The 20,676-nt window shown below is 34.0% G+C and overlaps 1 protein-coding gene across 4 annotated transcripts in view; it reads right to left on the bottom strand.

Annotated features, from left to right (window-relative positions):
• The window catches only part of LOC106872053 (meiotic recombination protein SPO11-like), an 809,808-nt gene that overhangs the window by 241,029 nt on the left and 548,103 nt on the right, over positions 1-20,676 (bottom strand). For 2 of the 4 annotated variants that reach the window (XR_008264640.1, XM_052969772.1), the window contains exon 12: positions 1,251-1,362. The exons of the other annotated variants lie outside the window; for them this stretch is intronic. Coding sequence is in view for 1 of the 2 variants with exons in the window: in XM_052969772.1 (XP_052825732.1) it covers positions 1,251-1,362 (112 nt within the window). In the remaining variant the exon portion in view is untranslated. The remainder of the gene's footprint in view (positions 1-1,250; positions 1,363-20,676) is intronic. 4 annotated transcript variants of the gene reach the window in all.

Here is a 20,676-nt window from a genome sequence, read left to right as displayed (position 1 = left end):
ATATATATATATATATATATATATATATGTACACACACACACATATATATGTATATATATATATACACACACATATATACACACAGACATAAGTACACACACATACAACAGGGGCTACTAAATTCACTGGTTGGTCCAGGATTGTTATAATGGAAGAATCTTACTCCAAAGAGAACACAATGGGACCAAATATAAGACCTAGATAATGAAATAAAAGTCTTCATGAAACAGCCATGCCTGTGCTTCACAGATGTCCACATATTCCCAATCTCTGTTTTCAGCCCAGGAATCACTATGAAATGAAAGTAATATCACTAATAGCAATGAATCTTTTGCTAAATTCTAAAAGACTTAAAATCTTTGGAATTGACTCATCAACCTGATAAGAAAAGTAGGATATAGATGTTATAACAGTAGCTTGCTAAGCCTATTAAATGACTACATAAATCCATTAGAGACTCTTGCATCATTTACATATTCTCAGACAAAATGGAAAAAGAAATCTACACAAACGAGATAGCACCACACACTCCACATATACATACATCCTCTCTCTCTCTCTCTCTCTCTCTCTCTCTCACACACACACACACACACACACACATACACACACGCACACACATCCATACATACATTAATCAACACTGAAGCTGCCTACTTAAAAAATGAACAAAGAAAATAGATTTTCAGAAAGGAAATAATTTTAAAGGAATAGTTTTCAATTAATCAATTAACAACTGTACACGATATAAAAAAGAAATCTATCAGAGTTGGATTATTTTATGAAACAGCATGTATCTAAGTCATTACAAGATCAATCATAATATCCACTTCCTTTATCAATGAATGATGGTGTTTCCTATATTGAAATAGTTTTAAACTGATTTTCAATATCAACACCAATATTATTCTTAATGATTCTTTTGAAAAACACAAAACAAGAAACAAGAGTAATTTTTTTTTCTGTAGTGTAGGTATCAGAATATAAACGACATCAGAATATAAATGACATTACTTGAAGTAAAAATGATGCAACAACCAGATACTTTGGTATCTATAATGGTACCCAGGTGTTCTTAGGTATCTGTACTCCACCAAAGTACCTGATTTTTGGACCTGGTTTTTGGTTTAGGGATAACTTTCTCACTTTCAGTGGTGCTCTGAAAATGGCCATGGGTGCTGCTATTTTCTTCTCTAAGTCATATAAAAAAGACAGGAAACAAAAACTGTATGTATATCTGATAACTAACCTCTTGAAGCCAAAGTCTGTTGCTTTTAACAAAGGATTTATTTTTTAAGGACTTTGCTTTAGCAATGTCAGCTTCAGTAACAGGAATCAGCTGGTTTTCTGGAATTCCAAGTCTGCAAAGTTAGGTCAAATAAAATTAAAGAAGAGTAAAAGGAAATTCTATGCAATTATCTCTCAAACATTTCCCATTCTTGTGCACTTTGTAAAGTGGTTATTAAATGAGTAGAGACAAGGTAGGGGCAGGAGGGACTTTTAGTCTGGGTCATGATTGCTTCTTTTGTGTTGAAGTGATGAGAAAATACATCCAGTATACTTTTTAAAGTGGTTGGTATCAGAAAGTGCATCTAGCCTCAGAAATCATGCCAAAAATAGAATATACAAGTGAGATGACTCCTTTAAACTGCATAGGAGAATAATAACACTGAATGGGAACCAACTTGAGCTATGATAAATCATCCAAGGCATGGAAAGTGGATGTAAAATGATGATAAGGACGACAATGATGACATCAACATTGCAGGTATCATATCACCCAACAGCATATATTATGTGTATTATATATACTGTGAAGGCATATGGCTCAGTGGTTAGAGTGTTGGGCTAATAATCACGAGGTCTATGATTCCCAGACTGGGCTGTGTGTTCTTGAGCAAGACACTTTATTTCACATTATTCCAGTTCACTCAACTGTAGAACTGCATGGGTTCAGAAAAGATCAGAAAAGGCCACTTGGAAGGTTTGAGTCAAGATAGAAAAAAAATGGCACAATCAAGACGGAATTGGAAGTGCATTGTGACCAGCAGTGTATAACAACATCTGATGGTCTGGTCGATACTGTGATATTGTGAAGTATTTGCACCATGTTTACCATATGATCATGAAGAAGTGAGTTTTAGCTTCAATGACAAAACCAATGTTTGTGATGTATTAGAAATGTGAAGAGTTGCTGGAAGATTTTGTATAAGGAGTTGCTAGAAGATTTTGTATAAACATTTGTCATCACAAATGAAATGTTAGCTGTGAAAGGAAAATTAATATAGAAAAGGATGAATATTAAATGAGAGATGACTGAGCCCTATGGTACTTCTGAATATACATGCTTTAGCAGAGAAGCCCTAAAGTGACAAGCCAGGTAACATATAATGCAGATAAAAGTTGTCTCAAATTTAGGTGGTGCCAATAAATAAACAGAAATATTCATAAGTTTGACATGTGTCAAAAGCAGTAACTTTATTTGCACTTCACCCATTTATAACTATATTTAAAAGTTGATCATAATCTCTGTGTTTTAGCAGCTAAAATAATAAAATATTACACAAAAATTAATGAAATAACCAGCTGTTTACCTACTGAAATCAAATATTATTTAATGCAATAATGGGACTTCAACACAATAATTGAATTTAAATTTTAACACCTTGGTTGAGTTTGTTTTGAGATAATTGATAGTGAAAGCCTGAAGTTCTCAAGAGTAAAAGATCAATAGTGTAGGATATAATGATGATGACGATTATCATCACTGTTTTAATGTACAAACATTGCTGCTTGCATGGGTTAGATGGCTTTATTGAGACAAATCTCTTATGGCCAGACGCCCTTCCTGTCAACAACTCTCACCTGTAATATTTTTCAATGGCCAGAAATATTTGCACAGAATGTTAGAAATGAATGACACAGCTTGTATGATGCTCATTTACAACTATCACATGACGTCAAGACAAGAAAACACACATATACATACACACACACACACATACATACGGCAAAAAGAAAATGGAGGGGGTACAAAAATGACATACATCAGCCGGTAGACATTCTATTATGTCTATTCCAAAAACAAAAGGGTATATTATAACAATAGATACACATGCAAAGACGGTGTGCTACACAAATATATATACTAGTAATAGTAATAATAGTAATACATAAAAGAGTAAAAGATTAAAAGATCAGTTCTTTATGGCCATTTCTGCCAAGAGGCCACGATATCCTTCATGCTTGCTTCATCTCTTCAGTGTTTTGAAGGGATGGGTAGATAGGGTTTGGATGTTGAGTGTGTCTTTAGGCTTCATCAGAGGGTCTAAATGGTTAGGAGAGTTGATACATACAAAAGTCAGCTACTAATAGGTACAGTATATTTTTCTTATTTAAGAGGGCATAAAATGAATAGGAGCAAGACTTGGAGTGTGAGAGGAGTAAAATTTAATAAAATGTATTAGGTATAGGAAAGGGAAATAAGTCATAGACTTCAAGTGTTGCCTTCCAAGATTCATGTTATTCTGTCCAGTGGTGGAAAGGTAGGTATAGTCATTCTAAGGATGAATTTTTTAGGAAGGGTAAATTCAGGCAGGGGTACTTATTTTGTTTACATATAAATACATGTTATGTTTGTGTTTACAATGGTGGGTTTAAAAGTATGGTCTGTGTTTCAGAGGTGGAAGTTTATATATAGGATGCCAGTTGGTACTAAACAGAGTATGGCACCAGGCGGTGACCAAAGTAAGGTCTTTGCGTTTGTTATTTTTTTGATCAAGAAGTCCCTATATATATATATATATATATATATATATATATATATATATATATATATATACATAATATGTTTCTTTCAGTTTCTGTCAATCAAATCAACTTACAAGGCATTGGTTAGCCTAGGATTATAGGAGAAGCCAACTGCCCAAGTTGCTGTACACTGGGACTGAACCTGTGATTATGTGGTTGGAAAACAAACTTTTTAACCACACAGCTATGCCTACACCTATGGTGGATGCTTTTTACTTTTTACTTGTTTTAGTTATTAGACTGCGACCATGCTGGGGCACCATCTTGAAGAATTTCAGTTAAACAAGTCAACCCTAAGGTTTATTTACTTTTTTAAAGCCTGGTACTTATTCCATCAGTCCCTTTTGCTGAACTGTTAAGTAAACACACCAACACCACTTGTCAAGCAGTAGTGAAGGAAAAGACATAAACACACACATATATATATACAAAGGGCTTCTTTCAATTTCTGTCAATTAAATCCACTCACAAGGATTTAGTTAGCCCAGGGCTAGAGTAGAAGACACTAACCCAAGATGCCACACAGTGGGAGTGAACCTGGAACAATGAGGTTGGGAAGCAAACTTCTTACCACACAGCAGCATCTAAATGTTTTGTTTATGAGAATCAGTAGTGTATAGGATGTTTGGATGTTTTAGCTGGTTCAGGAGTAAAACAAAATTGGTGATGTGACATATATCATCATCATCATCATCATCATCATCAGTTAATGTCCATTTTCTATGCTGGCATGGGTTGGCTAGTTTGACCGAGGTCTGGAGAGCCAGCTGCTGCACTAGGCTCCAATCTGATCTGGCGATGTTTCTACAGCTGCATGCCTTTCCTAACACCAACCACTCCGAGAGTGTAGTGGGTGTTTTCTATGTGCCACCAGCACAGGAGTCAGTCAGGTGGGCCTGGCATCGATTACGTTCAGATAGTGCTTTTTACATGCCACCAGCATGGGGGCCAGTCAGGAGGTACTGGCATGGTCCATGTTTGGATGGTGCTTTTAACGTGCCACCAGCATGGGAGCCAATCAAATTAGTAGAAATTTTATGTTTATATAACTTGAGTCTACAAAGTGGTGTGAAAAAGAGCTGAGAAAGCACAATTGAAAAAGCTGCAGACCACTGTCTGATGGTGTTATTATGTGGAGTTTTTTTTTTTTTTCAAACACACTATTTAGTTCATATATATCATCATAGCAGAACACAATAGTCAGTTTTGCATCATGGTTGCACAGGTAGCATTAGAAAGGGTCATAAAGGCAAAAATAAAATACATATATATATATATATATATATATATATATAAACTCTTTAAGTTGCTAAAGATTGTTACAGTATTGAGAACAATCCAGTTCATGCAATTATATTTTCTGGAGTATTAACCTCTTGTTCGTGGATAAAAATGTTTTAATATTTACATTGACATGACATTTCAATCCTCTGATGACACATTGTGCAACAAAAAGAAAAAAAAGAAAAGAAATGAAAATGAAAATCACATATTCCCTCAGGGAATGAAATTTCCATAAGTAATAAAAAAACTACAGTGTACACTAAGGAAAAAGAAATAAAAAAAAAGCCATGCATTGAGATTTTGCTGAAAAATATTCAGTAAACCCAGCATTGACTTTGGTTCAATATGGCAATCTTTATGTAAAAATAAATATAAATAACTAAAAAAAAAAACTAGTGATTAATTATACAAGTAGTACATGTATTAATAACAATTCATCTCAGTCATTTAGACATTTAATCAATCCAATTCATGTTATTAAGTAAACAAAGTAAAATTATGAAAATAAATTAACCTTTATTATAACTTTACTATAGACAGAAAATTACAATAAAAGTATTCCATATTCAGCTTAATTACTGCTATTTGTTTAAAGTTATTCTTTCCAAACTCTTCATTATGTATTCTTTAGTCTAATTGTTTTGCATTGTTGATAGAAAGAATCTGTAGAGCAATAGACAAATTGCCTTGTGGCATTTTGTCATTTCCCATAACATTCTGAGTTCAGTTACTGACAGGATTGACCTTTCATCCTCTCAGGTTAAAAATAAATAACAAGTCAAGTACTGAAGTCATTTTAACCATTTACTCCCCTACCCCATATATTTGATTCTATAGCTGTGTTAGATATTATTATAAACTGTCTTATATCTTTATTACCTGGCTGATTTTTGTAGTCCAATTTAAGGTGAACATATGTAATCTCTCCTTCACAACACTTACAGTGGAAATTTTAAGACAAGGGTTGTAATCTATCAATACAATATAAATAATTGCTAATTGGAACATATATTTTCATATATGAAGCTTGGTTTGAGGAAGGTGAGACATATGTAATTAGCAACAAAGAATGGGGTAAAAAAAACTGCTATGGCTGTCTCCAAAAGAATCATAGAGAAACCGTTTTATGGTCAAAACTTACATTTAACAGATTTGATGGGTTTCTATTACTGTGATCTTACAAATAAATGAAATGTAAATATTTCTACACTCTCCATTTACAGGTTTTATAAAATTTTAGCTATTATTGGCCAAAATTAGTCTGGCAGACTTTTGTTTCACAAAATCCATTAAAATATATTATAATCCATCTTTGAATCTCACAATTGTATGGTATTATTTTATTAATTTCAAAGACATATACATCTTATCATATCTGATAACACACAAGATGCACTTTTTTTTTAATGAAATATCTCTCAAAACAAAATCCCACCTTGGGCCCTATATGTACAGTTAGACCTATATTACATGCTTTAATGCACTAAAATCTTTCTTCATTGAATATGCACCACTGAAATTGAGGGGCATCAAGTATGCCTATGTGTTTTATGCAGTCAAATATAGTAGTCACTGTTTGCCAGGCACAATCGCAGAATTGTTACCAAACTAATAAATATAATACAGTTCTATATTTAAGAGATGAGGAATTATGTACATTATTTACATTATTTGCATTCGACGGATATTTGTCCTCATCTTGTTTGTTGTTAACACGTTTGTTGTTAACACTACACCATATGTCTACGGGCATATGGTGTAGTGGTTAAGAGTGCAGGCTACTAACCATAAGATTTTGAATTTGATTCCAAGCAGTGACCTGAACAATAACAATAATAATAATAACAATTATAATGATAATAGTAATAATAATAATAATGATAACAACAACATCGAAAAATACCTTAGGAATGAGAACCCAGGTTCGAAATTTCCCGAAGACACCTGAAGAAGGCTGGAGAGTATATCAGCTGAAACATTGTGTTAACAACAAACAAGATGAGGACAAATATCCGTTGAATGTAAATAATGTAATAAATATAAGCTTTGTAAAGATTATTTGCAATCAAAAGAGACTTAGAATAAAATCATCTTTCTTTTTCCTTTATAAAATTTACTCCCATATTTACCCAGGCAAATCATTCTCAAAATAAAGACAATGCATTTGATTTCTCTTACATTTTTCGCTTTTAGTTTCCTCATATAAAATTTCTTTTACTTTCTCTAAATTAATTCATTTATTCAACTTCTTTTAAGGTCGCTAAGTTCAGTCTGTATGAAATCAATTGTAGCCAAGAGAATCCTTTGCTTTTAATATTCCATACCTCATTAATTGATTTATTCTGTCTTATAATTGTGAACTTCCCAATGAAAGAAGCATTAACAGTCAATTATTGCAAGATAGTTCTCTCATATAGTTTAATATTGCAAGTAAAGATTAAATCTCTTAGTAAAGGAGAAAAGCAAACTAACAATATTTTAGAGAAGATTCCAGAATTCTGACTAAGAAGCATGCACTTGTAATATTTATGACTGTCATCAAAAGTTTGCTGCTCAATCTACGAATTGAGAAAAATTGCACTGCAGGAATAATAAAGTTAGCTTTATATCAGTGGAACCCTTGTATTCCATGTCAGTTATATCTTTTATTTTTATCATATACTCATTTCAGTCATAGGACTGTCATAGGACTGTGGTCAAACTGAGGCACCACTTTGAACTGTTTAGTTGAACAAATCAAAATGATTTGGAGTTTGATACTCGTTCTATCAATCTCTTTTAACAAACTACTAAAACTATTTACAATGCCATCCGCAAAAAAGACTGTTCTGAAATAAACTTTAAAAATCTCTCTGTTATGGAATACATTCATAAACACCAACTCAAGGAATACTGGTGGAATATTTCCATCAAAACATTCGTCAAATGTAAGCATTACAGGCTGGATATTGTTGTTTGGGACAGAGGGGCAAAGGTGTGTACCATCATAGAGGTTAGCTGCTCTGCAGATATAAATATCTCCTTGAAAATCAAAGAAAAAGAGGATACCTATGGACAACTGCTTCGAAACCGCCAACTTCTATATCCAGACTATGAATTCATATTCATACCAATAATAATTCGAGCACTAGATTTTGTTAGTAAATGCTTAAAGGGGAATCTGGATAAACTGGGATTTCCAGAAAGAGAAATTGATTGGCTGATCTGTACATTACAAGTCCAATCTTTGAGTGGAACAGTAAATATATGCAAGACTTTTATCAAGTTTCAAATGTGAATTTGTCTGTGTTAACTACATCCCAAAGATGAAGCCTTGTACATTTGTTGGAAACCAGCTCCCTCCTCAGTGGAAGATTTATAATAATTACAAAATAGAAGAGACATTCATACATACATACATACATACATACATACATACATACATTTATAGATAGATAGGTAGAAAAATAGGTAGAAAAATAGATAGATAAATAGATAGATAGATAGATAGATAGACAGACAGATGATAGACAGACAGACAGACAAACAGACAGACAGATAGATAGATAAACAGACACACAGATAGATAGATAGATAGATAAATAGATAAACCATTATATATGATAGAATTTCAACATGGTCACTCAGGCTGCTAAAGGTAGCAGCAAAACTGTCATCAGCTTATATCCTACAATGTTAAAATAAAGAACACACTGGATAATGTGGTCATTGGTGGCCTCTACTCAAGAAAAAGAAAGGGTGATCAAGTCTGCAATGCCATCAGCTATATACCTGGTCAGTCATTGAAGACTTGATGCTAAACAACAATAAGCAAACAATAACAATTTTTCATTATTCAATGTTCTAATCCTTACACATTCTCTTTATTCTCTTCTGCATTTTTATAAAGCTTCAAACATATTCATTTCTATGTAATAGTTCCTATTTTGGGAAAATATTGCCAGCCTTCACAATCTGATTCCTTTCTCCTCATTAAGTCAGCACAAAAATAATGATATGAGAGATAGTAATAATAATAATAATAATAATAATAATAATAATAATAAAATGAAATCAATTCTAAATAGCCAATTCTTTATTTTCCTCATCCAACATCACACATTTTCCACATTATTATTTCTTATACATTTAGGAGTCCAATTTTGTAGATGTGGCAGAATCAACTAAATCAAAGTCCTATGGATAAGAGTTAAAATCAACCCTATCTAGATTTTAATGAAGGATTGTGAGGCATAAAACTAGATATTATATTCTATCTACTTTACAGTTTCGTTTGTGACAATTCACTTAAAAGAAAAACAAAATTAAAGTGACCCATCATGTTCTCCAAATCTATGCTATGTTAAAAGAAAGTCTCTCTCTTTCACAAATGAAATTCCTCAAAGTTATTCAGAAATGGTACAAATTAAAATCTAAGTATATCAAAGCGCATTGTCTAAGCATGAAAATGAAATTTCCTTGAAATATACATTACAGCATAATGTATATAGTTAGTTAAAGCATGGAACCTAAATTCAAAGGAACATAAAAATATAAAATACAAAATATTTTGAGCTGCAATTTGCTGAAAATTATTTAAAGAAAAAATGGTTATTAATAGCTAACACCTTTGCTAGTTCTATTCTTGATAATGAGACATGCCAAGATTTCAACATCAGTATTGAATAGCAACTGAAAATTACATGATTATATGTGAATCATTCCCATCCCCTTCTCTTCCATTGCTCCCACCAGCACTGCTGCCACCACCACCACCACCACCACCACCACCACCATATTCTTCTTCCTCTGCCTCATTTTAAAGACTCCCTTTCCTTTTTTTATTATTATTATTATTATATGTGCATAAGTTAGACAGGTCAGTTTGGTTGCCACTGTTACCACAGGAATTGGATGCTGGTGATTTAAAAATGAATATGTTGCTAGAGTGCATATATATAACTGAAGCAAAGGTTTTAAGGTTGAATGGCTTTCTTGCTAATAACCAGAATCATGTTTTCACTTGATAACAACATTGTTAAATGTTTAGTGTTTTCAGAAGAATATCTCTGGTGGACTGTTCAGAAAAAGAAAGAAGAGAATTCTTATTAAATGTAAAATACTGATAAGTAGTAACATAAGTCTAATCTACATTTCAAGCAGTTAAATAACACAGAAAGAAAAAAAAATTAATATTACTTTCAATAAATTTTTTAAATTTATGCTTAATTTTTAATAAGTTCAAGAAAGAATTTTCTGATGGTTATCAGTATTAACTACATTTGACCATTTCAACTTATAAATCTCCAGAAAGCAAAATCTATCATGGAGCTTATGTATCTACTATAAAATATTGCTACACTCGACTGAAGCATGTTTAAATAGCTTTCCTATTTTTACTACATTTATTCAGCACCTTCTTAATTCAAAGAAAATTTTGCAAAATAAATGGGAATTTCTGAATCCAATGCAACTCAGTGATATTACTTCTATAGCTCTTTTCAATTCACTATGGAAGTTCTTTCTGGATATTAATCTTACAAGTACTTCTATTCTTGCTAGTTTCCAACTAGTAAGTTGGTAGTTCACTAAAATCCATTTATTTCTTCTATAGATTTATTTCTAATAAATCTGTTATCACATTCAACACACTCCTATCATGTTGCAAAGTTTTATACATAAAATCTCTCACTCTGCTATTTCCTAATGTTTCTTCTTTTTCGTTAGAAAGCCTTTATTTAACAAATTTAATAACTTGTTCAGTGCAGTGACAGTTGATACCACCATTTCTGTCATGACACACAACTAACTATTTTCCAATATTAGGAGGGCATCAAAATGATTCAATAACTAAAACTGCATGTCGAACATGTAATTTACACCTCTTCTCTTTATAGATTACAAAACTAAAGTAAATAACGTTGCTAGTTTATTATTATCAGCTGTCTATCCTGACTGAAGTGCAATAACCTTATCCACCCCTACCTCTGCATTCCATTTCTGCAGTCACCAAGTATAACAAATCCTTTATATTCTGATGATATTCTAGTCAGTACTTCCTATACTTTGGTGTAAATAGTTACTGAATCTTTCCTAAAATACAAATATGTTTACGGAAATTTTAAACTCTGTCAGAATATATACTGCTTCTAAAAAATAAATAAATAATAAAAGTAATCCAATAACTGGAACGATTTCAAATTGCAGACAAGACCATGTCTTATAACATAACAAATCAGCCTCAGTGGACTTATTTCTTTCCTTAATACAAATCTCCTCTCATTCTGTATCTCAGACCAACTGCTGATAGCCAAGTTACACTCTATATTCCATCTTTGCTCTGAAAGGTAGTACTAGCATGATTAATTGAATCTCCTCGCTTTATTATTCAAATCTCTCATTCGCTTCATCATTTTACATCAACTTTCCATGATGACATGGTTTGGATGGTTCAACAGTGTCTGATGAGTCAGAGAATGATGTTTTTGCTCCAATATCTCAGTTTAGGTATGGTTTCTATGGCTAGATGCCCTTCCAAATGCCAACCACTTTACCGAGTTTACTGAGTACTTTCTTTCATGGGACCAGCACTAATGAGGTCACCTTATCAATTTGAGTCTAAAGACCCTAAAGGGTTCCCACAAGGGAAAGAAAATTAGAAGAGAGTAATGATTTTAAATGAGATGATGAGAGAAAATGAAGTATGAAGCAAGGAACAGATTTATTATATTTTCAAAAACAAAAAGCATCATTATTCTGGTTCATTATTTCTCTTATCCATTTCAGTTTTATCTGTTATCCCCAGGGATTTCTGAACTCATCAAAACCCTACCAGTTCTTTAACTATCCCTCATTATATGTTGGTAACCTCTTTCTTACCACAAATCATTCTGAAGTTATTATTTCTGGAGGCTACCTTTAACTCCTCTCACATCAGAGAACAATTAATTGGCTATTCTGAATTGCTAGCATCCATAGCCACCCATAACCCTAACAAACTTGCCAATACTCGGTATATCTTGACATTTCTCTCAAGCCCAAATGCAGCCCTCATCGAATCTTGCTCACACATAAGATGGTACTATTGCAACACACACAAAACATCCTAGAGTGCATCCAAAAGAAAGCCATTCAGCTGACTCATATGGATTCTATTGCCAACACACTGCAACTACTTGCTTACAAATGCATTATTACTCTTATTCCTCAGTTACCACTACTATAACAATATCCAGTATCCTTTTTAAATGAGGCAAAGAAATTGTTGCCAGATCTCTCCAAAATCACACCTCATTGTCTTCAAGAAACACATTGAATAATATTTAAATACTTTCCACTGGGGAAATTAATCCAAATTGGTGAGATTTTGCTTGGTAAGGATAAAATCAACAGCTATTTGGTAATAGAATTTTTCACAACAGATGTTGCTTTATGTTAGCCAATATCTGTTGGCAGAGTAATTTCATAGCACAGCAGATGCTGGTTTCATCCTCACCTAGAAAAACTTCACTAGCTTGAATGAACTTCCTATGTGAAAAAACATAAAAACATTTAAATCTTACTAAAGTCATCCATCTTGATGGACAATACTACTGCTGTTAGCTCCTCAATTTCATTGCCTTCTTCCTGTATGCCAGTAACTTTGCAAAGAAATTAGCTTTAACTTAAATTCACTAAAAATATAATCACTCATGAGTTGAACTAATGAGGTGTAAAAATGTCAAAATGTGCAGCTGCAGATGAGTAGAAAAACAGAAACAACAAATTGGAATACCTAACTTTAACTTGATGAGAACCCTCACTCATGTTTTATTTTGAAACTTTGAAAAGATATGAGGAAAACCAAAAATATTTTTTATTCATGGCAGTCAAATATGGGCTGTGACTACAGAAGACGTGTGAAGGCTTGAAAGAGATGACTCTAGGGATTACGGTATATATATATATATATATTTATATATATATATATATATATTTATATATATATGAAAGAAGCCCATCATTTATATATATATCTATATATATGTATATAAATGATGGGCTTTGTTCGGTTGCTGTCTACCAAATCCACTCACAATGCTTTGGTCAGCTCAGGGCTATAGTAGAAGACACTTGCCAAAGGTGCAGCACAGTGGGATTGAACCCAGAACCATGTGGTTGGGAAGCAAGTATCTTACCACTCAGCCACACCTGCACCTGTTATTAATTTTTTTAATAGAATCTGATATGATTACCCCTTTGGATACCACCTCTGGTTCTGATACAAACTTCCTGTTTTCAAAAGATTTCATGTTAATATATGTACCAAACACCATCTTAAAAATGACAAGTTATTTTACTAAATTCTTCATAGTTTTTAAAAGTAATTGAAACTAATGCTCATAGTTTTACAGAAATATAGTAATGGAAGAGCCATGTAAACTTTTCTATTGGAAAACAGATGCTGAACTAGTGATGATAAGAGTTATAAACACTAGACTTACACTGTTGCCGTTTAGGTCAAGTTAACTAAAAAATAGAATTTACCTGCAGCATTGATATGAAGCATTACTTCAGACAATAACCTTCAGAGCTAGATTGCATATTTTGTCTGTTACTTCAGGCAGTTAGAGTGCTAGAAGTGATGGTTCAATCAAAAACACAACATCAACATTTGCCTGGTAACATTGCTCATAAAGTATTGATTTCTTTATGATACTTTTCTTATAGACTAACAAAAAAGAAAATTAAAAAAAAGGAAAAAAAAAAAATCCACTTGCTCTATTTATGTTCAGGTCATGACCAAAAACACTCCAGCTAAATTTACTTTCATTTGTTTTTTGTTTTTTTTTTAAGCTTAAAAACCTTTCTTTCAGGCAACTAAAATATCCAAGAGCTCTTTGAAGGAATTTGCTTTGCTAAAAAGACTTACATATAGTTTTCTGCAATACAGAATGTGATGTTATTATTAGCAGCCAAAAGGCAGTGAACTGACAGAATCCTTAGCGTGCTAGCACAATGCTTTGTGGCATTTGGTCTGTTTTTATATTCTGAGTTCAAAATCTACTGAGGTCAACTATTTTTCATTCTTTTGGGTTTAATGAAATAAGTACCTATTCAGTACTGGAGCTAATGTTATCAACTATCCCCTTGCACAGAATTTCAGGCTTTCTGTCTATAGCAGAAAGGTTTATTAGAAGTCAAGTAAACTGAAGACGGTTCTAAATTGTTAATAAAATTTTACTTTTACAATGTAATTGCAATACCCTTTACTCTATTGAATAACTTGTCATGTTACCTGTCAGAATTCAGAGTAGGATAAACTTTATAACAAGTTTCTTACTGTCATCCGCAGATGCATAGAAGCATTTGAGCTCATAGTGGTCAATTAACAACACAATTTGTCAATTATTCAGTGCACACATTACATACAATGGTGACATGAACATGTGTACATATGTAATTATAAACATTTAGACAAGAGGAGTGAAATGTACTTTTAAGGCTAGGATACTGTATCAAAAAGTTTTCCATTTAGCCATGTCATTTAAAATGTGATATTAGAAATATCTTCACATGTAATATCTTTTTATGTCACAAATCTCTTTTGTATAGACTCAACATACTTTGTAATTAGTTACTTGCATTGATTTAGTCAATTCCTCTAAATGTTTTCATATATATTTTTTCTTCTGTACTCTTTGGATTTTGTGACTGTTAAAAACCTATAATTTTAACAAAACTTGAATGAAATCAGATTTAATCTTCACCATTGCAGTGCTCCCAAAGCTTCCACTCATGAAGTTATCTCTACTTGTATATTAGTTCAGTCGAAACTCTGTATTTAGATCTTAATAATCTGAAGTAATGCTCTCAATAATTTGCTTATATATTATTATAAGGAGATTTTCCTCAATGGTAGATTTTATGTCAAATCTTACTTTATTGAGCTCATTTTTCACAAACTTAAATTTAGCAGTTATGAAGTTTTTTTTCCTTGAAAAACACATCTGGTAATTTGTTTTTAATATCAATAATTGTTTCTTGGGTGGTGAGCTAGCAGAATTGTTAGCACACCTGGCAAAATGCTAAGTGGCATTTTGTCCGTCTTTATATTCTAAGTTCAAATTCTGCTAAGGTTGACTTTGCCTTTCATCCTTTTGGTGGTGATAAATTAAGTACCAGTTGCATACTGGAGTTGATCTAATCGACTGCCCCCGCCTCCCCAAAAGTTTCGGACCTTGTGCTTGGAGTAGAAAAGATTATTATTATTATTATTATTATTATTATTATTATTATTATTGTATTAAATCTCACAGCTTATATTGCTGGGTATGATGGTAAGTGTCAGCTGTCCACAGCCAACAGACGAAGGTGACACTTGTTTACTGGTCGTGCTTCAAGAACTCTGCGAAGAATTCTTGCAGTCCCAAACAATGCTGACTTTTGTAAGTGTTCTGCCTTCACACTTGCACCGATTGTCGTTGTGGCCATCGCCGTGACACTATCTAAGCTTCAACTGACCAGTGGAGGGGAAGGATGTGTAGTTTTGGCCCGTGCCCTCTCTAAACCTACATTCCAACAGCGTTGTGTTTGTTTCAGTTCCAGCAACCAGAACTGATTAGCTGTCTCCCTCATTTTTAATCTTATAGGGCAACACTATGATTAAAATTGAAGCAAGGATCCAATATAATGATGAGCAATCTTACAACTTCTTTGATGAAACTGGCACAAATTCACTGTTTTGAAAAATGTAATTTCATATATAGATTTATTTTAAATTGCTACAACTACAACTATTACCATATACCTACACTATTACTATACAACTCCTATTATTACCATAGTTCCTTTTCAGTCTAACCCATCTTAGTGTGCCTGTAACTTTAACAAGACAAAGAATTTTGTCAATGTTCAATCTTATTTTGCTTTCAACCGTTTTGTTACTTCTGAACTTACAAATTTCAGTTCATATGCAAATGTCAGCTTTGAAAAACAAAGTACTTCATTGATAAACAAAGAAGCATGAAATGCATTGATGATACTATTTATAACAAGATCTGACAAAGAGGAGAAAAAAATGAAACCCATTGATAATAAGATAACTACAAGTGAAAAGTACTCAATCCAAATAAGAAGTTTTTCTTCATTTCCATATACAGAGTTTTCTCAATAGCCTTTTATGTAAATTGAAAGCAAATATTAATTGAAGAGTATCCAGATATTTAATCTTCCAAACAAACATTGCTTGAAGGATTGTTGCTCATGAACATCTAATAATATAGTTTCATAACCGCTTATTGAAATCCCTTTGAACTTTTTTTCTTTACTATTGATTCATAAAATCCTGAGTAAAAATATAATAAGGAGTTGCTTCAATTGTTTCTTTTTATTGAAGGGATTTCTTATTCCACAGATACAATGATTAAAAAGAAATAAAATTAAAAACAGAGAGAGAGAGAGAGGAAGGTGTGTCTTGTGTACCGTAACCCTTTCAATGCCATTAAGGAAATGAAACAAATCTAACCAGGAATATTTCCAAATATCTAAGTTATTGAACTTCTTCAAACTTCTTCATGCTGTTAGTATTTTTAGTAGAGCTAGGAAGGGGATTTTCAGGTTTAATAAGTCTGTGCTTAATACTCTGCTTATAGGATTTTAGCATGTTTGGTAGATTCTGATTGTTAAATTCACTAAAGAAGACATAGTTCCTGTGTTCAGCTGTAGTTCAGTTAGTACATTGGACTATCAAGCTTTTTGTTTTTGTTTGGTTTGGTTGCTTTTTTTCCATTTACTTTTTTGTCTGTCTGGAAGAAAATTTTACTTCTTTCCAATTCATGAAAAGAAAAAAAAAACAAAACCCAAAGAATTACAACTAGACACTTCTACGTTCTGACCATTCAACTGAAAGTGTATCTGATTTTGAATTCTAGAGTAATAGCTGTTTCCATGCTTTGTTTTCCACCAATATTTCACATTTTCTATGCATAGAAATATAAATATGAAAATCATTTTCTACTTGCAAACATCAGTCCAGCAAATACATTATCTATAGCAGAACTTCAGCGCGCGCGTGCACACACACACACACACACACACACACACACACAGAGGCATCATCATTTAATGTCCATGTTCCATGCTGGCATGGGTTGGATGGGTTGGCAGGATCTGATATATCCAAGGACTGCATCAAGCTCCAATGTCTGGATTTTACATGCTGCATGTTCTTCCTAACATCTACCACTTTACAGTGTAGACTGGGTGGTTTTATTGTGCCACTTGCACTATTGTGGTTGCTATGATCCTGAGGGGAGTTTGGCTTCAATGCATGAGAGTCTAATAGTCAATACTATAGCTGTTAGACTACCCACACAGATAATTTGCTTTTAGTGGTAAAGGCTTGCAGAGGACCAGCCACACTTTTTCAACATGCTGATGACAGAAGGTTGGTGCAAATGTTTGCCATAAACTCAACACAACAAACACAATGAACAATATATTTCAGGGATTTCTGTTAGAATTATCCATCTACCGGATTGGTTGACTTTGTCACCACTATAATGAGTGCAACCCATTCTGGTAGGTTAAATGAACTCTTAGTCACCAAACCAGAAATTATAATCACCACGGGTTTCTTATTATGTTTTGAATCTTAAATATGTCTAAAGTAAACAATGGGATGAAAGATAGAAAACTAGGTAACGGATGTATACTCTCTTTTACTCTTTTACTTGTTTCAGTCTTTTGACTGCGGCCATGCTGGGGCACCACCTTTTAGTCGAGCAAATCGCGCCCAGGATTTATTCTTTATAAGCCTAGTACTTATTTTATCGGTCTCTTTTTGCCGAATCGCTAAGTTACAGGGACGTAAACACACTAGCCTTGGTTGTCAAGCGAAGTTGGGGGGGGGGGACAAACACAGACACACAAACATATACACACATGCATATACATATATACATATATATGACGGGCTTCTTTAAGTTTCCGTCAACCAAATCCACTCACAAGGCTTTAGTCGGCCCGAGGCTATAGTAGAAGACACTTGCCCAAGGTGCCATGCAGTGGGACTGAACCCAGAACCATGTGGTTGGTAAGCAAGCTTCTTACAACACAGCCACTCCTTTTAGTAGTTCTTGCTCCTTCTTCAGCACCACAGCCAAACCATTTAACCATCCATGACCTCATTCTTAAATCGTCGTCGTCGTCGTCGTCGTCGTCGTCGTCATCGTCATCATCATCATCATCATCATCATCATCTAACATCCATTGTCCATGTTGGCATGGGTTGGATGGTTTGACCAGAGCTGACAAACTGGGCAGCTGCACCGGATTCCAGTCTGGTCTGGCATGGTTTCTACAGCTGGTTGTCTTTCTTGATGCCAACCACTTTACAGAGTGTGCTGGGTGCTTTCACATGGTATGCTGCATAGGTACTTTTGTGTGGCACCACACAAGCACTTTTACATGGTACTGCCATGAGTGCTTTACACCACCACAAGGACCTGGTTTTACACTTCTGCTGCGGAGTATGGGTCTTCTTGAGTACAGCAAGGGGCCAAATATCTCGGTCCTTTGTCATCTTGCCTGAAAGGTTCAGCATCCTGCAGTCGTTCATCAGTATTTCATTCCATATCTTCCTGGGTCTTCGAAAATTACTATTTATAAATCTCACAATGAGAGATATTCAATAACAGTACTTTGGAATAAAGATTATTTGCTAACATAACATGGCAGTACTGTTGCTGAATAGCTCTCGCTGTGCGATTTACAAATAGTAATTTTCTAATTTATAGATCAGTGACTAGTTGTCACTTTGAAAACTATATATTTCGAGTGGGAATTTGGCAGCACCACCTCTAGCCAAACAATTATTCTGTGCTGATGAAGGTAAATAACACAGAAATCGCAATACACAGATATTGTTTTGAGCTGAGTGGGGGTGTTAAATTCCCATGTTTGAAAATATAAGGACACATATCGTGTCATATAGCCAGCAGGAGACAATGTCTCCTGGGGCTAAATTACAGCAACATTCATCCTAAACCAGGAGTACCATGTTATGTTGGCAAATAATCTTTACTATACCATATTTTGTTATGCAACCAAAATATACCACCAAAAATATTAAGTGCTTTATAAGTTAATACTGTGTTTTACTGTGCTAGTAGTGCTATTAAATCATTTTTTAAGATTATCTCTATAGATTTTCTATAGAAATTATAACCAATACTGGTTTGTTACAATGTTTCGTATCCGAATAGATCTAAAGTAGACAATGCAACTGAAGATGGAAGAATAGTTATTGCCCCTTCTTCAGCACTGCATCCAATCCATTTAACCATCCACGAATTCATTGCTTAAACAGCTACTAAATATAGCAGGGTAACACTATTGGACATATCAGTTTTACATATTAAATACATTCCTGGCAGCTGGTATGTACATATTGTAAATGTTTAATATGCTTTGTAGTAAATTATGGTTATATAATGATATACGGTGTCCCTACAAGTAATTAATATGTATGCATCATATATGTATATATACGTAACCAATGACTCCCCTGGGCTCACCTGCCCCCTGGCAGGTTATGTTTTTCATCCTGTAAGATGTCCAAAGACCATCCTACTGACCATGAAAGCTTGGTGGTGTTGCCTGTTTAGTCACCAATGGCCAAACCATGAAGCAGATTGTACTGAGTTACATGTTACTCAAGAGCAACCCCCCCCCACCACCACAATATAACTGTAAGAATGTAACTCGAGTAAAGTGTTACCAATTTTAGCATGTTACCAAATAAATACAGAATGTGGAAAGAAACCATTGCATCTGTGGGGCACTGAGAAAATACATCAGAAGGCTATATTAGAACAAACATCATCATTTATTTGGGTTGCAATGAGAGTAGATAATTCTAATATGTAGGAGTCAAGGAAGACCATTGGACTTACTATTACACAGATAAGTTAGAAGTTTGTGGTGCTAAGGATGTAAGAAATACAAACAGGCAATAGCTGGTGGTATGAAGGCTGGTATGAAATGTTAAGATCTGTCAGCTGTCGGTTGTGGAGATCTGTTCAGTGATGGTCATGGAGATCTGTTCACCGATGGTTATGCCATTGATGTCTTCTGCTGACTGTCTGTAAAGAGAAATGCTCCTGCTGGGCTGATGACTCCTGCTTTTATAGCTCTGGTTAGCTATAGCTGCCAAAGCACAACTGTGCCAATCCATGACAACAAATTATGGCTTCCTTGACCCACTCCATGTAATACCAAAGTTTACAGTATTAAGTCAGTGAAATAACACAGTTGTTCGTGTTGAAGTCCCACTGGAAATAGCTGTACTCTTGTCGAAGTTTTATGTTAACTGTTGGCTCACTGACTGGAACAGAATCTCCTCTTTTCTGGACAGATGATGCTGTATTTATATGAAAAAAGGCCTGAAATACTGTTGGGAAGGAGCTGCTGTCTGTATTAATTCATAGCCAGCTTTAATTGGCTGAAATTGTAGCACTACTGTGCTAATACGCAACTACTGAAGAGCACTTCCTCGACTCACTACATGTGTGTGTGTGTGTGTGTGTGTGTGTGTGTGTGTGTGCATGTGTGTGTCTATG

Source organism: Octopus bimaculoides, chromosome 7 (assembly GCF_001194135.2).
Source record: "Octopus bimaculoides isolate UCB-OBI-ISO-001 chromosome 7, ASM119413v2, whole genome shotgun sequence".
NCBI classification, from domain to species: domain Eukaryota; kingdom Metazoa; phylum Mollusca; class Cephalopoda; order Octopoda; family Octopodidae; genus Octopus; species Octopus bimaculoides.
This window is presented reverse-complemented; position numbering and strand designations above follow the sequence as displayed.